The 19,503-nt window shown below is 32.4% G+C and overlaps 5 protein-coding genes across 6 annotated transcripts; 4 read left to right on the top strand and 1 right to left on the bottom strand.

Annotated features, from left to right (window-relative positions):
* The first annotated feature begins 158 nt into the window (after nucleotides 1-158).
* Nucleotides 159-6,895, top strand: LOC134246619 (arfaptin-2-like). 2 transcript variants are annotated; one of them, XM_062728999.1, is made up of 6 exons: nucleotides 159-266; nucleotides 2,145-2,319; nucleotides 3,074-3,490; nucleotides 3,799-3,892; nucleotides 4,187-4,361; nucleotides 4,715-6,895. In XM_062728999.1, the coding sequence occupies exons 1-6, from the start codon at nucleotides 264-266 to the stop codon at nucleotides 4,865-4,867; spliced, it is 1,017 nt and encodes a 338-aa protein (XP_062584983.1). In that variant the 5' UTR covers nucleotides 159-263; the 3' UTR covers nucleotides 4,868-6,895. The 2 variants fall into 2 exon arrangements, with proteins under 2 accessions (XP_062584983.1, XP_062584982.1); XM_062728998.1 differs by having other exon boundaries at nucleotides 2,145-2,370.
* Nucleotides 6,896-7,811: 916 nt separating this feature from the next.
* On the bottom strand, nucleotides 7,812-8,345 carry LOC134246617 (mitochondrial import inner membrane translocase subunit Tim8 A-like). The gene is made up of 2 exons (XM_062728996.1): nucleotides 8,192-8,345; nucleotides 7,812-8,043 (listed from the first exon to the last, which is right to left on the bottom strand). Exons 1-2 carry the CDS (start codon nucleotides 8,231-8,233, stop codon nucleotides 7,828-7,830), a joined length of 258 nt encoding a protein of 85 aa, XP_062584980.1. The 5' UTR covers nucleotides 8,234-8,345; the 3' UTR covers nucleotides 7,812-7,827.
* Nucleotides 8,346-9,065: 720 nt separating this feature from the next.
* On the top strand, nucleotides 9,066-10,292 carry LOC134246615 (uncharacterized). The gene is made up of 2 exons (XM_062728994.1): nucleotides 9,066-9,511; nucleotides 9,608-10,292. The coding sequence occupies exons 1-2, from the start codon at nucleotides 9,139-9,141 to the stop codon at nucleotides 9,706-9,708; spliced, it is 474 nt and encodes a 157-aa protein (XP_062584978.1). The 5' UTR covers nucleotides 9,066-9,138; the 3' UTR covers nucleotides 9,709-10,292.
* Nucleotides 10,293-11,238: 946 nt separating this feature from the next.
* LOC134246616 (uncharacterized) lies at nucleotides 11,239-12,444 on the top strand. Its single transcript, XM_062728995.1, has 2 exons — nucleotides 11,239-11,660; nucleotides 11,753-12,444. Exons 1-2 carry the CDS (start codon nucleotides 11,294-11,296, stop codon nucleotides 11,851-11,853), a joined length of 468 nt encoding a protein of 155 aa, XP_062584979.1. The 5' UTR covers nucleotides 11,239-11,293; the 3' UTR covers nucleotides 11,854-12,444.
* A 1,678-nt stretch (nucleotides 12,445-14,122) lies between these two features.
* LOC134246620 (heat shock 70 kDa protein 12A-like) lies at nucleotides 14,123-17,588 on the top strand. Its single transcript, XM_062729000.1, has 6 exons — nucleotides 14,123-14,453; nucleotides 14,684-14,917; nucleotides 15,059-15,203; nucleotides 15,680-15,684; nucleotides 16,490-16,850; nucleotides 17,025-17,588. The coding sequence occupies exons 1-6, from the start codon at nucleotides 14,139-14,141 to the stop codon at nucleotides 17,585-17,587; spliced, it is 1,623 nt and encodes a 540-aa protein (XP_062584984.1). The 5' UTR covers nucleotides 14,123-14,138; the 3' UTR covers nucleotide 17,588.
* Nucleotides 17,589-19,503: the final 1,915 nt, after the last annotated feature.

Below are 19,503 nucleotides of genomic sequence, written 5' to 3'. Positions count from 1 at the left end.
ACTCTAATCTATAACCTTTAATTTGTATCATTTAATAAGATGTAAACCATGTTTAGTAATTTTATTTTAATTGATATATAATTATATACTATGTAGATCATGAATACAAATTCGGAATTTTGAGATTTTACCCGATCTGGTTTAGTTTTAGACTACATTGATACGTCATCATCGACAAGGTGTCACGACACACAGACAGACAGCAGATGATACATTAAAAAATTGTAAAAATATACATTCATAAAGATTTGCCAGGAATACATATGGTAAGAGGCTCCGCCATAAAATTGGGTCTTGCAAAAATTAAATAAAATGTTGAGTAGAGTGTTGAGGGTATGCTTTATGTACATGCATGTCATGTCTTGCCTTGGGGGAACAAGTAAATCCGGCATTCATGGTCATTCTGACCGTTTTAAAATACAGTTAAATGGTATGTCATGTCCTTAAATAGATTGCATGGAATGAACACTTTCATTTCAAGTACACACAGGTACATCTTGCACTTCTTACTGGTTAAAACAGACAAAGGCCTATTCATATGCATGCCGAATCATAATCCGAGATTCCTCTGACTCTAACCCCTGTATTTACATTGTGATTTGTCCCCTGCACAAGTCACAATGTAAAAGCAGGTTAGAGTCGGAGGAATCTCGGATTAGCAGAATCAGTGCATACATTTTAAAAAATTTTTTGAGTACCTGTAGCACAGGTACTTGTTTCGTATACGGTTACCCTACTTATTTTACCACAAGGTACATAGCCCAATTTCAGGCATCCCCTCATCAAGCTTGTATTTTGTTAGTATATCAATCATTAAACTACTTTTAAAATGACATCGTTTGCTTCGAGATATTTTTTTCTTGTCAATTAAATCGTTTCAGAAGTCTCTGGTCAAACCAATTTGTAAACCACTCATTTATTCCATAAAAATTATGTAGTAGGATGTCGGATAATATACATCTATTTCCGGTTGGGATTATAGACATAGAATGAGAATTAGAGACTTGCGAGTATTCCATTCCGAGGTCTGATGTGTTTCCGAAATATAATTCTTATATTACTCTAAAATGTCCTGATTTTTCTGGTTTTGAACTCTTTCATGTTAGAACAAAATACACAGTTTCAAAAGATTTTTTTTCTCAAAGTTAAATGCAAATTTTTCAATCAAGACTGGGTGGTTTTTAAAAATTTTAATGAGAAATAAATATGCATTGCAAGTCCATATGTAACTGTGAATTCGCTTTTTGGCCATATCTGTGAATTGGACAATTTGGTCTTGATTTTAAATGAAAACAGGTACATGCTGTATAAGGCCTAAAAAAAAAAATATGTTTGTTTCCTGTAACCCGACCGACCCATTCAAATTATCCCCGGGTGGAATTTTTTTTCTGACAAATGGCAAAATTTCGTTTGATCAATCAGCTGATTCCATTTATTAAATTTAAAAAAATAGCTTGTTGCTTAATTTGAGACATAAAATATGTCAACTTAGTGTACATTTACCTTAAAAATAAAGAGTAATCATTATTGTAACAACAGTTTCCCCCAACAACTTTCTGAAGTTCGTTTTCTGCGAGACTAGTTTTCTGCCGCTTGGCAGCCATTTTGGATGCCATATTGGGTGTCTACTGTAAATATAACACCTGGTATTTTCGGTCCGGGGATGTTTGACCATTCATAAGCAAAAAAAAAAAAAAAAAAAAAAAATTCCGACCTACCGACCCTTGATTTTTTGGGAATGTTACAGGAAACAAACTTATTTTTTTTTTAAGCCTAAGTATTCTTATTTTCATTTACTGGGTCAGAACCTGTAAAATTTCTATTATTTTTAAAGTGATTTCTTCAAACTACTTGATTAGTTTCCTTTAATTCACTCACATGATTTGGGTATGATAGATTGAAAGAGGCCTTATGTAAATAATTTAAGTTTTGAACTTGAACATAGGAAATTCAAACACAATACTACAGCTGTAAATGTTTTAGGAATGATAGGTATGGAAAGTAAAATTTCAAGTACACTGTATTTTTTTTCTCAAAATTACTTGTTCAAAAAACACTCTGATTATCCTAATGTACATCTAAAATTTCCTATTAAGATTAAAAATTTAATACATTGTATATACATGTATATATGCTTTTTTTAGATGATGGCAGATTCAGGTCCAGCGTATAATGGGAACTCCAAGGCCAACGACACCTTTGAGCAGGACCTGAAGGACATCCTGAACGATGGACAAGACCTGACAGATGTACATAACACTGTACAAAGTGGCTCCCCCAACAAGGTCATGACCTCCTCCTACCCTGGAGCTTCCACCGGTAACTTTGGAACACAGTCTGGTCTCCCTCGCTCTTTCACTATGCCTCCTGGTGTGTGTGTTTTCATGCTTTTAATTAACCTTGCTAATTTGAATTTATATATTTTTTCTTACAGTTTGTATGGCAAGGTGTTTATCTAATCTCTAGTGTATTTGAAATTTTCTTTGATCTGATGAAAATTTTTGAAGTGGTAATGGCAAATGGGTTCCTATATTTTGACGTGCTGTTAATAGGGATTTAGTGAAACTTAATCTTAGAATATGGCTTGCTTTACTTCTAATTAATAAACATTTACGGTCTCTTTTATTCACCCCTGTAGTGATCACCATGTTGGCACCTATATGTCACCATTTCTAATTTTCTATGTGTACACTTGAGATGACATATTTTACATTGGTCTTGAATTTACATGATGACACACTTAATATTTGACGTCACTTTATCAGAGGTCAAGCTCAAAGAAGATTCTCTATTGGAATGAAAATTTTAGTTATTTTTGTAACACAGTATTTTACACTGATTGATGAACTTTATTGTATGACCAAATTGCAATTCCCCTTGCATCTGATATCATGTATATTTTTCTAGCTCTCTTAAAACTTGATGCACAGTACTATTTCTCATTCTACACTTTTCAAATTTATTAATTTTTGAATGAAAAGAAATATTGAAATTGACATGTGTACATATGAACATATTTAAGCCCCTATCGACATAACACAAATAACTTATTTTCTCAAGATTTTTTTTCCAGCAACAAGCAATATCCCACTATCGTCACAAGGGGCTAGACAGAACAATGGTGGTGACTTTCTTCCCAAGACTGTGCATGCTGCTCAAACAAAACTAGAAACCATCAAACACTGGAGTGTAAACACCTTCAAATGTACCAAACAATTCATCTCAGAAAAATTTGGCAAAGGCTCCAAAACTGTGGACTTGGAATTAGAAAATCAAATCGAAACCCTGAGAGATATGCAAAGAAAGTATTCCAACATTTTACGATTGGCAAGGACATTAACTAACCATTTTTACCAGGTTGTGCAGACACAGAGGGCTCTGGGAGAGGCGTTTGCAGAACAATCTCAAAGGAACCCTGAGCTTCAGGAAGAGTTCTCCTACAACTGTGAGACTCAAAGGAATTTGGTGAAAAATGGAGAAGTTTTACTGGGTAATATAACCTTGATCTTCAAAAAAAGTGTATTATGTTTACTTTTCTGAATTTCATCAGTTGATTTGTTAACCATGGATATTTAATTCAAACTTTGTTGGAATTCAAGAGGAGTAACTCTGGATTTCATGTAAACTTTCAATTGAGTTCATCTCCTTAAGATAATTTTTAATTCAAAATTGAAGATTAAAAGATGTATTAAATTCACCACTTTGTCTGATCTAGTTGACCAAAAAATTTAGAATATGTATTTCTTGTTGCAAAATAAATGTTTTGCAAAACATTATTCTATTTTCTGTTCTTTGCAGGTGCAATGAATTTCTTCACATCTTCAGTCAACACTCTTTGCAATAAGACAATGGAGGACACACTCCTAACAATAAAAAATTATGAGGCAGCCAGGTGAGTTACTTGTTGTGCATTCAATTCATCTGATGATGGCTTTAGTGTTATAATGATGAATGTACATTTACATGTAAGACAGTCATATACATGTACATGTATGAACAATTTTGATTTGTTATACTTTTAATATAAGCTCATTTTGCTATATTCAGTAAGTTCATAGGACCTCATGTCTTGGAGTCAGCCATGAAATGTAGTTGTACATATATATGTGAAATATACCGTACTTGTTTTGGTTGTGTATTTATATGACCTTAATCCATCTTCCTTAATATGTTCACTGTGTTTCAGGTTGGAGTATGATGCATACAGAAATGATGTTGAGGCTCTTCAGTTAGGTCCCAGAGATTCTACTCCTGCCCAAAAAATAGAAGAGGCCAAGAAAAAGTTTGAAGATCACAAAGAAAAGTTTGAAAAGCTTAGAGGAGATGTGGCCATCAAGTTGAAATTTCTAGATGAAAACAGGGTAATTTTATAGATACATATAAATTGATAATTGATAGTTTTGATCATGAAACAGTAATTAAAGAACAGGAAAACATGCACATGTACATACAGAAATCAAAATCTATAATTTTACTTCTTTCATTTGAAAAGCTATCAAGTTAGCTACCAATCTGGTTAAAAATCATATCCTTTGATCTGCTCACATGGGGTTTCCTCAGATTCTTGTGTAGCGATTTATGTGAGCAAGTCAAAGGATCTAATTTTAATCAGATTGGTTAGCTGCGAGAAATGCAACATACATGTATTTAGTAAACAAAATTTTTAAATGTATTAGTAGTTCTGTCAATGTTTACTGTGTAAATTATTTTGCAGGTCAAAGTCATGCACAAACAACTTCTGCTGTTCCACAATGCCACGTCCGCCTACTTCTCTGGGAATGCCACTGCCCTGGAATCCACCCTCAAGCAGTTCAACATCAAACTGAAATCTGCCAACACGGACGGCCCTTCCTGGTTAGAGCAGTGACATCTTTAACCATTATCTAGTCATGTGAACCATTGTGAGAACTAAACCATGTGAGCATATTAATACATGTAAATGAGAATTATGAATGTGAGATAGAGAGTTACTTCCCTTGCTCACCCTATTCCTGACACAAATATTTGATATAAAAGTCCCAGGTTTTATCATTGCTGTGTATACTCAAGCTTTTCTTGGTCCATTTCATAAAAGTGGGTTATGTACATACATGGTTGAACTTAAGTAAGAAGCTTAAATTTTTTTGTTTTGTTTGCTTTGATTTGGTTTAAGGAGCAGGTGAATTATTTTGTGGTAGTTACTGTACTCCAACGTCAACAAAGGTACATACATTCCAGATTTGGGTGATATTTGATGTCATGAAACCATGTTTTTATGGTTACTCTGGTTCACTGTTGACAATATTTGTTATATCGTCTCAATACACTTCAGATGTACATGTATTTGTTGTTTTAAATTGTGTGTTAAAGGATGGAAATTAGAACAGTTGCAAATATCTTCATTGTATGCATCTTGCTTTTATGTATGGATAATTAATTTTAAATTTTAATCAATTTAAGTCCATATGGTCTTTAATTATACATTTATATACATTGTACCTGATGAACCTGTACACAGCTATGCAAAGTTATTTTAATTATAAACATTGAGCTATAACTATTGTTAAAATTGTTTTATTCACAAGGGCTCTACAGAATTTAAAACTCACTGAAAATTTAACTATGAGTTGTTAGTCATTTCATGAAATACTCTTATAGATTGATGCATTTGCATTTATAGCTTGAATGCATTAGTTGTATATATGTTATCATCAAAGATCTAAATATGTACACATGTATATTTCTGTCATCTACAAATTGAATGCTTTCAAAGTATGACCTTAGGGGTTGTGGATTGAAAACAAGGTGACCTTGTTTTCAAGTACTATTTGTCTTTCACTGATCACTGATACACAAACTGCTAAATATGGGCTATTTGTGCTTTATTTTTTCATTCATGTTTAATTGAAAAATACATGAACTTTTGGCAACAAAAGGCTAATAATGAATCAGCAGTATAAGTAAAACATTATGAAACAGAGAAACCTGCATTTCACAATTTTAATAAGAAGAAATTTGAAAATTTTCGAAAACATTGTTATTTAAAATTCAAAATTCTGACATTGAGTACTAGTCTGTTTTCAGGTTATGGTCCTTTGGGAGGAACTTAAACATGATCTTTCTGAGCTCATGCAAGCACATTTTCACAACAAAGCTTAAATCTCTCAGGTTGAAAAATTATTAAAGAGGGTGGAGTGTTAAAGGATTGTTATATGCAACAACTTTACAAAGGCATAAGAAAATAATGGTGGAAAAAGGTAGATGTGAATTTTATCTATTAAAATTTTATCACACTAGTCAGATTGTAGGAAAACATCCTTTAGAGTAGATTTCTAACACATATTCTCTCAGCACATATAGTGTCCTTCCCCTACCCGTAGTAAAAAAAATATACATGTAAATAAATTCATTTATAAGGATTTTTTTAACTTTGTTTGGCAGCATTATTTTTTGTTTCACTTGAATTTTTGGTTTTCAATTTCATACCTATCTTTGCAATATTCCTCTGTTCGCAGTGTATTATCCTAACATTTTCTTTCATACACACTGTAATATTGAAATCCATATCTTGCAATGCATCTTCCATCCCATTTAGAAACAGTGTGTGATATACATTATTAACAAAAGAATACTAGAAGCCCTATATATGTAAATACTGTGTTAATGAACACTCCATGTTTATTTATTTAATCATGTTAATAGATGCTTATTTTGTTGTAACTTACACTGATTTTACATGTACATGTATCTATAAAGACCACTGTACTGGGTTTTTCTTTTTTTATAAAAGTGGTTTATTTAAGTTTTTCTCCATTATTTATTTGTATGCAGTATATATTATATTATATACCTGCCTCTGTAAAATACATGCATTCATATTTAAAATGAAGTTGTGATTAAAATTTACAAACCTTCAGGCAATTTTTGACTTTTTTAAGAACTTACGAGTAAAATGATTGATTATTTGATTGATTTACTGTATACAAGGAAATTCCCCCCCCCCCCTTTTATTTTTGCCCTCGTCACATTTGGGCAATTTTAAAACAGAACGGAATCAAAGTACACTGTATAATTTCTTTATAAACAGAACTGTGAAAGGGCATATTTAAATCATAAAACTGTTAGCAAATGTAAAAGGGTGAAAATAACCCAGTATACAGTATATCTTGTTTTACGTCCCTTTCAAGAATGCTTCACACATATAGAGACATCACCATATACTGGTGAAGGGTTTCAAATTTAGACCTTTAATCGGCACTCAGGGCCACTGAGCACCTTGGAGCATCGAGAGTTCTTTATCTTGTCAATACCTTAACTGTGACAAGGGGCCTCTGTTTATAAGGTCCGTTCATCCAAATGCCCCAAAACTTTCCCTTATAATGGGAAGACTATAAATTGCGAAAGGGAAATTGTATATCAATTTTATTGGGGATTTGTTCAGTTATTAATAAAGTATACCAAGAGAGAAATTGTATTTCAATTTTATAGCTGTTCCAGTTGCATAAAGTAAAAGCATACCTAATTTAAACTGGCTGTAAAAATTATAATTAACATTTTAATACAACTAGTAAAAAAAATCCACAACAAAAATAGCAGCAGAACCACATAGTTTAAGCATGGTCCGTGATGATGGAGAAATTTGACCACGGGACATTGAGTGGAATATTTTACTCAACCGATAATGGCGATTTGGGCCTGCGGTGTAGCATAAAGATGCATAATGTCTGAAATCATGGTTAAAACTTTGCATTGTATATTAATAAATCAACAGAGTTCACTGTTACCTTCAGTTCACAACTTAACAAAATATAAAAATACAACAAACATGTAAAATGAGTCTATGAGAATTTAATCAAAGCCTGATGAGGTAGAAGATGACATGGCAGATCTTTGTACACGATTGGCTACAAAGTTTGTGGTGTCGATGAATCTGTCAACACAGTTTTTGATGCACTGTTCAGCAGAAGAACCAAGTTTATTTCCTGGAGATGTGACACAATAGTCAAAACATTCCTCAGTTAACTGCTGGACAGTCGCTTGAAATTTTTGTCTTTGTTGTTCTCCCTTAAAATATACGAAAATGTTTTCAAATTATAAATTTCAAAGGAATCATTGGTCAAATTGATATCGAGGAAATTCGAGCGAAAACACCTCATGTAATCAACAACGACTTTTATGTATCCTAGATATGATTCAACTTATCTCAACTTACCTTTATGAATTGCTGCATCACTGGATCCTGTAATATCTCCATGATTTCAATGACACAGGAAAAGCTACACAGTTCTTACATTAGTTCTTGTGACTGGTGAACAGAGAATAGGACAGAGAAAATGTGAGTTAAAATTAGGTAATTCTTTCGTTATCCACTTCGATCACGCGATCGGGGGGGGGGGGGGGGGGGGGGTCCTGAACACTGTTTTCAAAGTGGTGCATCTGATCGATTTGCTGATTTGCTCACATCACTGACCAATTTTTACAAACTCCAACAAAAACTTTTTTATTTTCAGATTTGTAAATAAAGTTTTATATTTATTTAGTATAATCAGTCTGAAACGCTCTAGCAATATGCAAGTCATAAAACTCTACCAAAATCAGCTGAAAAACATTGAATATTATAAATCGCCTAAAGAGGTTGCACATAAAACATGATTGTATTATTTCTTAAAGCATATTAATTATTTTGAAATTCTAAAACTCGTTCGATTGTTTAAAAATGTTTACAATTTGAAAAAAAAAATCAATGGAAGTTTGACACGCCCTGTCAATTCAATTTCCTTATAATTTATTGCCATGCATGATGAATCATGATATTTTATTCTTAATTTTTTTTTGGGGGGGGGGGTGACTTGAAATTTCTTTTTAAATTTCTTTCTAGACAAGAAGCACAGTTAGTACTATATGCATGTACATGTACAGGTCGATGGTATACATGTTACGATAATAAAAGATAAGAGATACTAGCTAGTCTACCTGCTACATGTATAGGTTATACATAATTTGATAAAGATCGAAAAGACGTGCCTGCACTTGACGTAAAAAATCTCTTCATATTATACCAACGTCACAAACATTTGACGTCATAATGCCGATGGCGTCATAATAATCTTGATTATTGTGGATAGCGCAGTTTGGTCGTCAGGCAGTACACAACAAAAAATGGGATTATTTCATAGTTGTATGAGAAAAAATAAAGTAGGCATCATCTCAGACGAGGAGGAAGCAGCATACAAACAGATAGAGAAGGTGAACTCCGAAGATGTGGAAGAGGAGGTTTACATCCCGACCCTCTTGGATGCCATGTTTTGTGTGACACCGCAAGAGACCCATGGTGACAACGCCAACGGTTCTAGTACAAGTGATTGTAGACAACCAGATAACTCTAGGCCTACATCAGATGTTACTCAAAAGAGTGAAATGATGCAGCCCACCTACGAGTCGAGTATTCCAAAACTACCTCCAATCAATGCAAACATCACTAGAATCTTGATTCTTCCCATTGATAACGAGGCCGCCTACCAAGAATGGAAAGGTAAACTAAAAATATATATGCATAGACTCCCTAATTACTTTTGATATGAAATTCACTATGACTGATATTATACATATAGACATTATTCAATTGCAGAAAAAATTCACAAAGCTCTTCGAGAGGAAGGTCTGTTGAAAGAAGACAGATTGGCGGAAAGAAGAAGAAAACTGATCGAGCGAGGCAAACTGAAAAACTAAAATAGAGACAGATACACAAGGCACTGAGCAACATGGAAGTGAACAATGTACAAACACCATCTTTACAAATGACAATGACTTACTAGTTATTTATCTGCAAGCATTTATCTCTTACTCAGATTTAATTATTCCATGGATTTATTTGTACATTTTTTTATTTGAGAATAGAAAGGACGTCCATGCTCTTTTACCAAAGTTTGCCTTATTACACTTCTGAATTATTTTTTTCTCTTTCGACCATATACTTGAATTGGAATTTTTCCAGGATGTGGACATGGATAGAATAGAAGCTTATTTTCTGACCAAATTAATGAAATTAACTTTTTTCAAAATTATTTTTGGGTTTTCTTTTCTGGTAAGACAAGTGAAGAAGGTCACTTTGACGAATTGCCAGATCAAAATTATGTTATGACTTCTTTTGGCTTGCCAGAAATATCAGTCTATTCTGTAAACAGAGGAAATAGATTAATACCTTATTAAAATTTTATAATGTTATAATATGTTCATCCATTCAGTAAAGTTTTGTCGTTCTCTCTTGTTTAATTCATACAATTTTCGAAATAATAAACATCAATATCAGATTACTTGTATCTTCTTTTTTTTCTGTCGTCTTCGTTGTTGTTGTCGCAATAAAATTGAACTTCTTCAAAAATGATGACACAAAAAATCTACCAATTTAAAACCAAATATGACGAAAGCTTCAATCGGGAAAAAAGATTTGAATTTTTTTTATCGAAATAAATTAGGGTTTCACTTTTTTCAAAAGGGAAGTACATGTATTAAGCACCCTCTATACACAAGTGCAATTTTTTAACATTAAAAAAATATTTTGTATAAAGGAGTTAATATTGTGCAGTTATTTATTTATTTTTCACTATATAGTGCGTGGCCAACTTTTTGTCAATGCCATCTTCCTTCAATACCATTTTTCATACATTTTCCTTATATCACAAAAAGTTGGGGTTGGAGGGGGGGGGGGGCAACCTGCCTCTCCATAAACATTTATCATAGTGTAAGTATTGTTGGGGGAAAAGGGGGGGTAGCCACCCTGTTGCTACGTGCCTATACCTGTATTTTTCTTACAGCATATTAAACAGTTTGAGTTCGAGTGTTTACTCAGTAAATGCTTACAATTTGAAACAAAACACCAAATGAATGGAAGTTTGATGTCAAATCGTGTGCCTTGTAATTGCCATGTATGATGAAACATGATATTCTATTCTTTTATAGGGAAAAAAAAACTCGATTTAAAAAAATGCTTTGAAACTTTTTATTCAACAATATTTTTTAGCAAAGAAGCGCAATTAGTACTGTATGTATTATGTACAGCTAGGCCAATGACCGTAGTATCATCAAAAATTAGAGATGCTAGTCTAGCTGCTACATGACGTATAGGTTATATCATATAGTTACATATTTTTTTTAATCGAAAAGATATCAATGCATTACGTGCCTGCACTTGACGTAAACATTCTCTTTATCATACCAACGTCACAACCATTTGACGTCATAATACCTATGACGTCATAATAATCTTGATTATTGTGGATAGCGCAGTTTGGTCGCTAAGCAGTATACAGCAAAAATGGGTTTGTTTCATAGCTGTATGAGAATAAATAAAATAGGCATCATCTCAGATGAGGAGGAAGCAGCATACAAACAGATAGAGAAGGTGAACTCCGAAGATGTGAAAGAGGAGGTTTACACTCCGACCCTCTTGGATGCCATGTTTTGTGTGACACCGAATGAGGCCCATGGTGACAACGCCAATGGTTCTAGTGCATATGATTGTAGACAACCAGATGACTCTAGATCAGATGTTACTCAAAAGAGTGAGATGATGCAGCCCACCTACGAGTCGAGTGTTCCAAAACTACCTCCAATCAATGGAAACATCACTAGAATCTTGATTCTTCCAATTGATAACGAGGCCGCCTACCAGGAATGGAAAGGTAAAAACGCATATGCATACTTCCTAATTATTACTTTTGATATGAAATTCACTATGACCGATATTATACATACAGACATTATTCAATTGCAGAAAAAATTCACAAAGCTCTTCGGGAGAACGGTCTGTTGAAAGAAGACAGATTGGCGGAAAGAAGAAGAAAACTGATCGAGCGAGGCAAACTGAAAAAGTGAAACAGAGACAGATACACAATGCACTGAGCAGCATGGTAGTGAACAATGTACAGAAGCCGTCTTTAAAAATGACAATGACTTACTATTTATTTATCCGCGTGCCTTTATCTCTAACTGATTTTTCATGAATTCATTTCTTCATTTTTTATCTGTGAATAGAAGGGAGTACCATAGTTTGCCTTATTATACTATTGAATTATTTTTTCTCCTTTGACCATATGCTTGACTTGCATTGGAACTTCCCAGGTTATGGACCTCTCCGACAAAACAGAGGCTCATTTTCTGACCAAATTAACCTTTTCAAAATTATTTTTGGGTTTCCTTTTCTGGTAAAACAAGCGAGGAAGATCACTTTGACGAATTGCCAGATTAAAATGACTTCTCAACTTTCAGAACTTTTGGCTTGCCAGGAATATCAGTCTATTATGTAAACAGAAGGAATGGATTAATACCCTATTAAAAATTTATCATACTATAATATCTATATCCATTTAATAAAGTTTCATTAATCTTGTTCTGTCTTGTTTAATTTAAATATTTCGAAATAATAAACATCAATATCAGACTATCTTCTTTTTTCTGTCGTCTTCGTTGTTGTTGTTGTAAGGTCAGACAAGTTCCTCAAATATATCTTTTGTATCTCTTGGCATTATATAAAAATTATGCATATTTGTCATTCTCTTGTAATTTCTACATTGTTTTCAATATGTTTTAGATATAAGTACATTTCAAATTGTGATAAAAGACATTCAGATGATTACCCATATGGGTTAGTTAAATTTCAATTGCATCATTGAAAAACAAATGCTAGACAAGTAATTTATTGGCAGAAACTTGTTTAAACTGCAAAATAGCATTTCAATAAAGTCACTGTAAAAATTAATATATATTTTTGAGGAACCTTAATAAATTGAACTTCTTCAAAATAATAATGATAAATCACTTTACTAATTTAAACAAATATCAAATGCATCGGATCATCCAACTTTTCAAAAAAAAAATTAGGGTTTCATTTTTTTTCAAGGTTTAATACCAAAGAAAAAATTTTAATTGCATCTTTAAAAAAAATAATTTATTTTTCTCTTTTATAGGTTAAAATGTTTAAAAAAGAGATAAAATTTAAAAAATTCAATCAAGGAACAAACCATATATCGAATAGAAATATTCACAAAAATAAATTTAAAGAATTTTTTCTCTTAGTGACAAAAACTTAAAATATTTAAAGGTTTTGGTATGCACATCGCTTTACTTTCATTTTTTTTAATTTGCCGTGGATCATCGAAAACGAAAGTAGAATTTTAATTAATTAATTTTGTTTTTTTATAATCATTGCAGATCATGTAAATTTTAATTCATCAGGGTATAGATACTTATGAAATTTTAACATTGAAAGCAATTCACTTTATTTTTCGAAAAAATAGGTCTAACTTTAACAATTTGATGTATCACGCGCCGGATGAATTAAACATGATAACAGTTTGTCCGTGCCCTGTTTAAATTGTAAGGTTTCACGGGTGTGATCAATTTGCTAAAAAGTTATTTTTACAATCGGATGAAAACTGTGTGTGGTGTTTCGTCAAAACGTTTACAGTTTATAAATATATTATTTTTCTGGATTAAAGTTTTAAAGTATTTTGATTACAAAAATTTTAATAAAATGACTTTTTTTGTGAAAAATTGCATCAGAAAATGTGAAAATTTGAAAAGTGCACCTGACAATCAAACCCTGTCCAAAATTTTGAAAACCATAACTTGATGAAATAATTTTTTTTTGAAGGGTAAGTTTTGTGTGAAATGCTATGAAAATATATAAGATTTAAACAGGTATATTTTAACTTAAATCTGTGTAATGTTCATGCCCTTTAAAAATAATTTTTCACTTTCAAGTTTAACATTTCAACAATTTTCAACAGGGAAAATTAACTTTCATAGATATATTTCAACTGAAAGGTTTATTTTCATTGATAAACATATTGTGTTTCTGCAATGCATGGTTCCATTAAATTGCACGGAATTAATTAGGTGATTTTTGAAAATATATGCATTTTTAAGAAGAATTTTTAATTGCTGATCATTAAATTTTTTCCAAGTATTTTTTATATCAAGTTTGATACTTTCTATCTGTTAATCAATGAAAAATTTATAAACTGTTAAAGTTCTGGAATTATTGTAAAAATAAATTTTTGGACATGTTGACATTTGACGAAACCTTAACATACTTAGTCTACTTTTCATAATCTTGTAAAACGAAAGTAGCTATAAATATTTCTTTAGGATGTGTCGAAATGTCGGAGGAAATAAAACAAAAAAGTTCCTATAAACTCTTGGTGGCTGCTATTGACTTTGGCACAACTTATTCTGGATATGCCTATTCTTTCAAGGACAACTGGGCAAAAGTTGTGGCAAATAAGTGGGCAAGTGGGAACCTAATGTCTCACAAAGCACCGACAGCTCTCCTCTTAAATCCAGACCAATCGTTTAATTCATTTGGATATGAAGCAGAGAAAAATTATTCTGAACTTGATGAATATGGGGGAAAATGCGAGGACTATTACTTTTTCCACAGATTTAAGATGATTTTGAAAACAGAATTAGAGAAGGTAGAATATGTTATCATTTGAATGCATCCTATAATTTGATAAACTAGTATATTTTCTTTTTGTTTATGAACATGTGTACAAACATAACAACTCTAGCTGAAAATATGATGAAAATCTATAGAGTGATACGATGAAATTATGGCCATATAAACTGATAAAGATGGAGTGTTGAATTTTATTTCTGATTTAATAATATTATTACTTTCACTAAAAATACTTTTTATATGCAGAGAGTCAATAGAAAAACCAAATGTATGGAGGAAAACAAAAAGGAGCTGGATGCTATTGTGGTCTTTACCCACTGCATACGATATTTGAAAGATCATCTTCTTGAAGAAATAAATAAAACCCTTGTAACGAAATCGGAAACAAAAATTGAAGTAAAAGACATCACTTTTGTCATCACTGTGCCAGCAATTTGGGATGATACAGCAAAAATGTTCATGAGAAAAGCTGCAGAAGCGGTACGTCTCTCTCTCTCTCTCTCTCTCTCTCTCTCTCTCTCTCTCTCTCTCTCTCTCTCTCTCTCTCTCTTGGCATTCCACTGATGTTGCATACTTGGTTCTCGTTGAAAATTTTTGTTGTAACTTTTAAACAATTTTTAGGCTGAAATTCCGAGTGATCAGTTGCTTCTAGCACTGGAACCAGAGGCTGCATCTATTTATTGCCAATATATGCACTTGGAAAATCCGGACAATACGAAGAAAAAAGAAAGTATCAACTCTAAGTACATGGTTCTTGATATTGGAGGTACTTTACACATACATGATTTTAGTTAAAGTTAAAAAAGAATACAGTGCTGTACGATCAATACAAAAAATTTCGAAATTTAGGACAAATATGTATCTCTTAATGCAAGTAACATATACCAGGTAGAGGCAAAACAATTTTTTTACTGTCTTTTGGAATAATGATAAACAAATGCAATTCTTTAATAGACTACGTAGATAACGAATGGTATTCAAGCTCAAAGACCATTTAAAATTCAAGAATCAGCAGCAGAGTATACATGAACCTCTATGAACATCGGAAGTCAGATCATGTGCCATGGAGGAGTGAGCATCACATTTCGAACGCTCACACCCGCCGTGTGCTGCTTGTCGTGTTGGAAAAAAATTGAAAAATCCGTTGGCAATTCAGTGTGAAAATTATGACCTAACAATAGGGTTGTATTTGCTGACAATATCATTCTATAGATCATAACACTTGTAAAATGATAAATTCAGATACTGTAAGTTGATATTCTTGTTTCATCAACTTGTTTGTTAAATGCTTGGTTTGTTTTAGAAATTGTTCGTACGTATATAGCATACTCTTGTGTATGAAATCAACTGAGAGACATAAGCCCGTATACGTAGTTATGTAGGTGATAAAGGTACCGGTATAAATTGCTTCTTCAATAAGAGGTGTTAAAGATTGAAAAGTTAAAGTCATTGCGTTTATCATAAATTTAAAGCTTTGTTACTTTATACAATTTGGAACATAATTCAATGTACAAGTTTTTGAATAAATACTGCTTCATATGTATACAAAATTTATTTGGTCTGCTAATGGCGGGGTGAAATAGGTACACATGGGAATTCAAACATATTGTCTCCAAAACACAAAATTCTAGATATGGTCAATCAGAAACTCAAGCATCTTTCTAATATGAATTGAATTGTGTACATATTTTATTGACAAAGTCAAAAGGATCATAGACAATTTAAGAAACTTCAGGTTTTTTGTGAAATTGCCAAAATAAAACACATACATACATATGTAATATACATTGTTTTTTAGCAATAGAAAGGAATAAATTCTTTAAATATACAAATATAATTTGAATTTAAAAAAGTATTATTTTGAAAAACGACAAAAATTTAAGAAAGTTTTTAGTATTTTCCAAAAGTTAGAGTCATCGCCCCATAGCATTAAATGTACACTATGATGTACAAGTATTTTTTTCTTGCTTTTACAAGGATATGTATCATTAGTAGAAAGCAATTAGCATTAGATATAAATAATATGAACTTCATATACACCAGAATTTTTAGAAAATAATTCAAAAATTGGTAAAAATTGGACTAATTCCGGCAACCGGCGGGGCATGGGGAGGCACATGTGTAGATAAAGCGTTCCACAAATTTCTGGAGAACATTTTGGGTGATGAGGTCATGGAGAAGTTTTCGTCGGATATAGATTACAAAGATGACTATTTCACATTCTGGCAAGGTTTTGAGACCAAGAAAAGTAACAAAATAGGAACAGCTGTTAGTGACAATGTTCATATAAGGCTTCCATTGGGATTAGAGGATATTGTTAAAGAAGTTTTTAACTATAAACACATGAAAAGGGGCGAACCAATAAAACGATGTATTGAAAAGTCTATTTACAATGGCAAGATAGAATACAAAGATTGAGTCATATGGATGCCATCTGCAATTTTCAAAGAAATGTTTTATCCAACAATTAGAAACATCACATACTCATCTGGAAGGTCTTTTCAAAAAAGAAAGTGGCAAAAATGTTAACATATTACTGATGGTTGGTGGATTTGCTGATAATGAGTTACTGCATCTGAAATGAAAGAAAAGTTTCGGGGAAAGCGTTTGGTCATACCCGAGCAAGCAGATTTGGCTGTTCTGAAGGGAGCGGTATATTTTGGTCATATTCCAGACGCTATTTCTAAACGGGTTGCTAGGTATACCTATGGCATTCAAACTTGGCCGAAATTCGACCAATCCAAACACGATTTAAAGAAAAAAGAGATGGTTTCCGGAGAAGAAAGGTGTAGAGATGTCTTTTTAAAATTTATTTCCAAAGGAGATCATATTGAACCTGGAATGAGGAAGTCATACATTTTTAAATCGCTGCAAAATGAAAAGAGGAAATTAGAGTGTGGGGTATTTATATCGAATTCCGAAGACCCTACATATATTGATGAAAAAGGATGCTGCAAATTAGGAACATTAGAAATTCCAATGGGCGATCGAAGTGAAACAACTGAAATTGAAGAATCTATTATTTTTGGAGAAACGGAAATTCGAGTGAAAGCCTGTAACTTTACTACTGGAGAGCGATACGAGGTGAAATTTGATTTGCTGGCTGAGGATATTGATATGCCCGATAGCAGGACTTGGAGTGTGCACTGAAAATTTTTTATCAAAATCACAAATTTAAATTGTTTTCCTCGAGACCTATTTTGAATGCATCTTTCAAATTAAAGATCTACAGTATCAGTTTTGTGCCAAAAATATAAATCGATGTATATTCATACATTAGGTTGAATTGTTTTGAATTTGTTGTTAATGTAATTTTTTCCCAAAATATAAATCGATGACACTATTTTCAATATTTATACTTTAGGTTGAATTGTTATCAAATTTGGGGTTTATGGTTTTTTTTTTCAGATTGATTTCATTAGTAAAATCACCGTTAAAGACGCTCTAAACACTGCACACTAAAGACCTAAATTTTTTGGGTGTTTTTTTTGCAGTTAGAGTGATCTGCCGTTAGATGTAAATTATAGAAATTGTTATTTACCGTTAATTACATAACTTTTGATAGATTAAAATATATTTAGCATTACATAAGACCAATAGTATGAAATTTAATAATTGATTTCATTAATTTTCCTAATGTAAGTAAACTACAGTGATTTCTGCTTACAAATTGTCCATTGTCTTTGAACATTTTTCATGCCCAAAAAAGGCACGTACCCTTTGTTCTAAATGAAAGAATAAGTCTCAATATGCATATCTTTATATGATATATTTTTCCCAAAGTCCAAAAAAACAGTTTCTGTTAGTGTTAAGAGCTTCCTTACATGTTTTATATTTATTTTTTAACTATTTGTTGTGTCTTTCTAATGTTTCACGCTCGCAGGAATTTATATTCATAAATAATTTACTTGTTTCTAGGTATATACTAGATTTTTTAAATTTAATATGATTTCTTTGAATTTATATGTGTTAATTTAGCTATAGCAACCTCTAGCCCATTGCAATGTGTTAGTTTAAATATGCAAACATTTCCTGTATGTACGAGGGCTGTTCAATAAATATTGACCTTGGTGCTCGGAAAGAAGCAATATAGACGCTTTTCAATGATGTAGTCTTTATGACTACTTAATATTCTCTTTTAATTGAAACACGTCCGTAAATTTTTTATGATTTCCTGGACTCGTTTCTTCCTTCCGCTAGGTTTTTTTTATTTTAAAGTTTGGAAAATGTGAAACAAGTCAAAAGGCGAAAGATCTGGCGAATATTGTTAATGTGAAAAAAAAAATTAACTTTATGTTTATCCCAAAAACTCCTTTACTCTTCAGGGCTTGAGGGTTTGAACGCTGTTATGAAGAAATTTAATGTAGTCAAAGAAAAATAATGTAGCAGGGATATTTTAACATATGAATAATGATCTAATATAAATTTGGAAATGTTTTAGGACTAATAATCGGGAAAAAATAATTAATAAAGGCGTAAGCAATACATAGTTATGTGGGTTGATCCAGAGTTGGTAACGCAAATTAACTGTAGAGTTTACACTAAATTGAGAGAATAATCTTTAATAGAATCATCAAAAATTGGGTCTAGTTTACGTTCATTCTGGTGAAGTCATTCAGTTTGTTAATACCATTAGGGCGGAATGACTTCAATCTGTGCATCCAGAACTTTTCTTTGCTTTTTCTCTGAGTGTCTGTCCATCTTGGGTTATGGTCAATCACCACTGCTGTCATGTCCTCCCATTTGTGACCCTCAAGGTTGAAATGTTTCCCAAACACACATTAGTATTTTGGTCCTAATGGTCGAACGGTGGTTATTGACTCTCATGCGGAGATCTCCTGTTTCACCAATATACTGTTTGGAGCAAACTTTGCAGCTGATGAGATAAATGCAGTTGTCAGTATGACAGGACAAATTCCCTAGTATTTTGTAGCTGTGGCTTGTAACAGAAAACTGTCTGTGTCAGTGCTGTGCTTACAAAGAAGACATCTTCTGTCAGAGCAAGTTTTAAAACTCCCGTTAGGTAACGGGTTGTCCAGTCTGGTTCTCACTACCATTAATTTGTA

Source organism: Saccostrea cucullata, unplaced genomic scaffold (genome assembly GCF_032062105.1).
Source record: "Saccostrea cucullata isolate Sc308-1 unplaced genomic scaffold, CSIRO_AGI_Scuc_v1 ctg2066, whole genome shotgun sequence".
Taxonomy (NCBI): domain Eukaryota; kingdom Metazoa; phylum Mollusca; class Bivalvia; order Ostreida; family Ostreidae; genus Saccostrea; species Saccostrea cuccullata.
The sequence above is the reverse complement of the archived record's forward strand: the minus strand, read 5'-3'. Positions and strand labels throughout refer to the sequence as shown.